Below are 5477 nucleotides of genomic sequence, written 5' to 3' on the forward strand. Positions count from 1 at the left end.
GTACTGGAGGTGACCTTAGGGTCCTCCTGCCGAAGCCAACCCTTCTCCAGCCTGATCAGCTCAGCTCTCTCAGCCCCTCTGCTCTAGCCCAAGCCATCCCACTGCCCCTGGACTGAACTCACCCCAATTTATCAACGACATCCTTGTACTGGAGAACTCAATACTGGGCACAGTAAGTAGACACAGGGTAACAAGCACTGAGGACTGAGAGGCTGTCTCCTAAGTAGTTGACCTGTGATGATCCTGTCATAGTCTGAGAGATGTGTGAGGTATCACTTTGCCCCCAGTTCCTCTGTTCCTGTGGCAGTGGCTGCTGCCCATAATCCTCAGTGACAGAAAATACACACGTGCTTCAACTGTGCGAGGGCAAAGGGGGCTGGACAAACAGCAGTAATGAGGAGCCATGTACATGTCCTCTTCTGCTTCCCCAGCTACGGAGGGTGGTGACTTCCAGCAGACAGAAGGGCTGGAAAACATCAGGTCTCATGTGAAGCACTTTGGCCATAAACTTCAAAGTGCTTCTCAAAAGGAAGTGGGATTGCTATTCCTGTTTTACAAATCGGGAAGCTGAGGAAAGAGGGAAGGAAGTGTTTTGACCTAATTGATCTAGCAGCCCCTGGCAGAGGTGGGGAAAGGTTCTGAGTGCTAGCCATGTACTGCACTGCCTCTCAGGGCAGGGACCAACCCCAGCTTCCTCAGGCATGCACTCCACAGGAGCTCAATGGCTTGACATGATGGCAAATTCCCACTTGGAAATCAGGCTGATGACATGATAACAACAGCCTTCAAAATGTGCAGATTTGTGGCTTCAAAGCATAAGTGCTGGTAAGAAATACCATTAATTAGTCATAATCTTATCAAAAATATTTTATTTATGAAAGTAACAATTATACTATACAACCTATATTGGAAGTACATTGAATAATTGCTAGAATAAATACAGGCAATTAATCCAATCTTTTTATAGAATGAGAAGATTTATTTGACATTTGAATGTTAACCCAAGCTTTAATTTACATCATAAATAGTTAAAAGGCATAGTCAAGATTTTTTTATTTTTACCATTTCTCTTGCTTTTTCTTTAATACTGTTCTATTTTGTAATCAACATGAATCAACTGTCCAATCATTAACATAATATTAGTATGACTTTCAAGCAATCATGTACCTCAAGATAATCAGACAAATAAGGTAGTGTGTGTGCAGCTCATTCTACAGCAGAATCTATTCACGTCTGCATAAAAAAAGAGAAGCTGAAAATGCTTCTAAGTTCTTTAAGCATCATATGCTGATTTCTGCTTTACCACAGTGCTTTTAATACCAAAATATAAAAAGGGCAGCTGGTTTTCTGTTGCTCTTTATAAAGTATATTAGGGCTCAATGCCACATTCCTTTGGCTGGTGAAGGACTGCAGAATTTAGTCCTGAATAATATTTCTCAAAACCACGGTCCAAAATAAATGTCCAAGACTGATTATTAGGCACCAAGGAAGTGAGGAATTTGCTAAGACTTGATGTTTTCTGATTAAAAAATTGGCTTCTCTTCTGGTAGATATGCTCTAGTCAAATTATTTGGCTCAGTACTGGGTCTGTATCACACTGGATGTCAGAGACATTGATGTTTGTATTTTCTGTAAATTGTATGAAGGGCACTGCAAGTGTTTTATAGTAAAACACACACACATTTTGAAAGTGTTGATAAGTTTTCCTTCCATGTTTGTGTTTTGGGTTTCTTAATAAAATATCTGAATTATCTGCTTGGTACTAGCAGATTATGGACAACTACGACCATCAGTGAAGTCAATACCAGTTTTGGGTGGCCAATATTTTTCCAGATCAGAAGTTTTTGACTCCTCAGGTCCCATTGCACATATCTACCCCTTTGGCCTTTTTTATGCACAAATATGCTTGTATTCAAAACCTGACAATGCTAGGCCTTTCCTAATAAATGTCTTAAAAGAGCACATTTAAATGCTTTTTCACAGAAATAACCATTTAACAGTTGCAAAAATGCAGAGATGCACAGAGACTTTTTATGCTTTCTGTTGTGAACAATATCATTTCAGCAGAAATTTTGGGGGAGAATGTATGATTTTTTGTCCCCAAATATATTAAAAAAGGCTAAAGAACAAAATGTTGGGGAGGCAGCTTTTTTTGGCAGATAGTAAAATATAAAATATGTGATTTAAAAAAAAGTTGGCTTAAAAATACACACACACAAATAATACAATAATATAAAAATACAGCTCAGCCAATGGCCTCTTAAAACTTACCTTTGGCATTACATTTGGCAGCCTAACACAAAAGACCCTTCCTATAAACAGAACAATAAAAAAAGGATAAGTTCATAAATTAGGTTGCAAGGGGTTGTAAGGTCCTTTTCTCGATTCTCCACACTCCTTTCCTTTCTGTCCACACACATAAGCATGACCAGTGAGGTATATAGAACGTAACACTGTCAGGCATATGCACAATAAAAAAGTGCATAAACATAGAAGTTCTCCCATTTTCTTGAGAACAGGTCGAAACTGTGTGGTTTGCGTGTCCCCCCCCCCAGAAAAAAAAATGTTCTTTTTTTCTTACTTTGGCAGGATGAAAATGAACCCAGAGGAATATAAGTGTCCTATTCCCAGCAGCAGTGATCCATTTCCCTTGGCAACATATGTCTGATGCCACAGATACTACAAGGTCGTTGGGTTGCTTTACAACTCTGGGTAACTTCTCATAGAAACATCATACGTCTAGCACCATGTCATATTGTGGCTCTTTCTTCCTCCTGCCACATTTGGTGATAAGAACCAAGTACAAAGTCAAAAGCATAACCCAGTAACATGCATAGAGTATTGTGCCGATGATGAGAACTGTCTGTTTTGCCTCAGTAAATGGCTTTTTTGATTCCTTGTAGATAGTGAAAATTACGCCACCTAGGAGGATTGTAAACCAAATGGAGACTGGAATGAGTCCTATAAAATTAACTACAATGGTTTTCCTTCCTGATGTGCCCCACCCTGCTTTGTTTATTGTGGCAATTGCAAACATCTTTGCTGGCAGTAAACTTGACATGTACAACACTGAGTAGAGTGACATGAAAACCATGACAATGTTGCCCCTAAGGAAGCTGGCAAAGGAAGACTTTACCAGGCCAACTAACTGAACTGTCAATAAGAAGAGGAGGATGTTCCAGATTTTTCCCCTGTAGAAGAGCTGAATGACTGTGGCGATAAGGAAGAAAGGAAAGAATCCAGTGATTACAGCTTCATAGGTCATCCACAAATGGTGCTTGTGAAACCACATTGCATTATAAAGCCACTCTCTAAAGTATGATTTACTCCAGCGGGTCTGCTGATTCAGCCACCTGAGATACTCTATCGGTGTTTCGGTAAGGCACTTGGATCTAGCGGTGTATTTTGTTGCATAGCCCAGACTTAGCACTCTGTTTGTTAGATGCCTGTCATCTCCGAAGCTGCACTGGGAGCCCATAAATTCTTGATTGTACCAATCTTCCAAAAATTCATGGAGTAAAGAGTTTCTGTACATCCCCAGAGGTCCACTGATGCACTGTACACAGCCGAAGTAGGACTGACAGGCTCTTTCTATGTTAAATGCCATCCAGTATCTCACGCTGCTCAGAAAGGAGATCCAGGAATCATATTTGTTCAAAATCTGCAAAATAAACAAAATTTTCATTTTAGATGAGCTCTTGAGTCAGAAAATATACACATTCGATCAATGAGGAATTTGCAGAGACTAGAGCACCAATAGAAGAAATGTGATAGAAATCTCATTCTTGTGCCCAACTCATGGCAAACCCAGGAGCTACCCAAACAGCTCATACAGGACATTGACAGCAAGGATGAGATGGAGCTTTCAAAAGTCTGTTCCACCAAAATGTTCTCTTTTCCTCACAACCTTTCCTATTCTCTACCGAGAAACTTTTTTCTTTTCTGACTCATACTTCCTTACCCTTTACCCTCGGTTAAAGACCAGTCAGGCTTTTCTGACTGGAGCTGATGAAGCCCCAGACATGGCCTTCTGCTGCTTTTCTTCCCACACATATCTTTAGGACTCGCAGGACTTCCTTCAGCTCCCCCGAATCTGTGCCAGAGCATGAGGAAAGCTAATCTAATGGTCTTTACCCTCAATTTTTTGCTACTATATGGCTTGCCCTAGAGGTTTGACTCTGGACTGTATCCCCATAACCAGCATTAGGCCCTTTGAAGAACAACCTGTTCTGTCTCTGCAGTACCAGCCCTGTCACGTTGCCCCAAGAAATACAGCGATACTCCAATGGAGTCTTCTTTAGGCCCACATGAAGATCTCAGTCTATGTCTTCTGCACACCCCAAAGCTCACCTGAAGCCCAGACCTACACTTGAAATACAGCATAGACATAGCCTAGGAGTCTGAACACTCAATGCAGGTATGAGTACAAGCAGATGTGCAAGTCTGTGGCTTCACATTCGGGTTTTCAGCACATGCTAGGGCTTTCCATTGCCCTGCCTGACAGGAATGCAGGGGAAACCCAGCAACACACACAGTGCATAGTACACAGCATTTCAAAATGGCTTTTATTCCTAACAAAATTGGCTGCCAGTAGTAATATAACTGAAGTGCTTGAGGTGCTGGACATGGCTTTGGGAGACCTGTTCTCAACGTCCTGCTCCCCAATAATTTTCTTTGGTACCCTGAGCAAGCACCTATACCCAGAGGCTCAAAGATGACACAACAGTCCTGACAACATCAGAGTCCTGCTTTTCACCCATATGGGTAAAAATAATATTTTGTTTGGGTATTTGCTTGCTATGGGTGTTAAAACCACACAGTGCTCACATCCAATAATAAGGGTTTCCATTCAATGCACAGAAAAGTTAAGGTTTGATAAGAGCCTCTATAATGGTATCACATAAAATATATATACATATAGTATAAACACACATATACTGATATAATATATTCAACTCTATTCCAGGCAAGGAAATCTAATGCAAATAGTTGCTGAAACCCCTCTGTTAATCTAAATTGTTGTATTCACCTGTACATCACCTCCAACTCCTCCAACCATTGGATCTTCTTCTAAAACCTTTACCATCTCCACTGATGAGGCTGGATCAAGCATTGTATCTGAATCACAGACCTATGAGTAAGATAAAACAAGAACAAAAATGAGTCAAGGAGTACACTAGAGAAGAAAATAAAAATCATGTGAGTGGTTGTAGTGACTTCAAATGCGTCTTTGTCTGAATGCAATCAAATCTGACTTTCGAGCTTGCATTGATACTTGTGTTAAAGGCCATTCACTTGCAGCAGGCAGCAAGGAGTGGGGCTGAACTAAACAGAGAGCTTGTGAAGGCTGTGCACACAAACAATCCTCTTTTCTGTATCAGCTCTGTTTGCTTTACTGACACACTGGGCTGGCTTCTTCGATTAAGATATGGGGCACTGAAGAGTAAGATAATGTTTGTGGGTGTGCAGCAGATTCC

At 40.9% G+C, this 5477-nt stretch overlaps 1 protein-coding gene across 1 annotated transcript in view; it reads right to left on the reverse strand.

Annotated features, from left to right (window-relative positions):
- Positions 1-2157: 2157 nt before the first annotated feature.
- HAS2 (hyaluronan synthase 2) overlaps positions 2158-5477 on the reverse strand; it is an 8016-nt gene continuing 4696 nt past the window's right edge. Inside the window, exons 2-3 of the mRNA XM_009084682.1 lie at positions 5030-5131; positions 2158-3661 (exon numbers count right to left, since the gene is read on the reverse strand). Coding sequence (XP_009082930.1) covers positions 2732-3661; positions 5030-5131 — 1032 coding nt within the window. The 3' untranslated portion in view covers positions 2158-2731. The remainder of the gene's footprint in view (positions 3662-5029; positions 5132-5477) is intronic.

This window comes from Acanthisitta chloris, unplaced genomic scaffold (genome assembly GCF_000695815.1).
Source record: "Acanthisitta chloris isolate BGI_N310 unplaced genomic scaffold, ASM69581v1 scaffold1061, whole genome shotgun sequence".
In the NCBI taxonomy this organism is placed as follows: Eukaryota; Metazoa; Chordata; class Aves; order Passeriformes; family Acanthisittidae; genus Acanthisitta; species Acanthisitta chloris.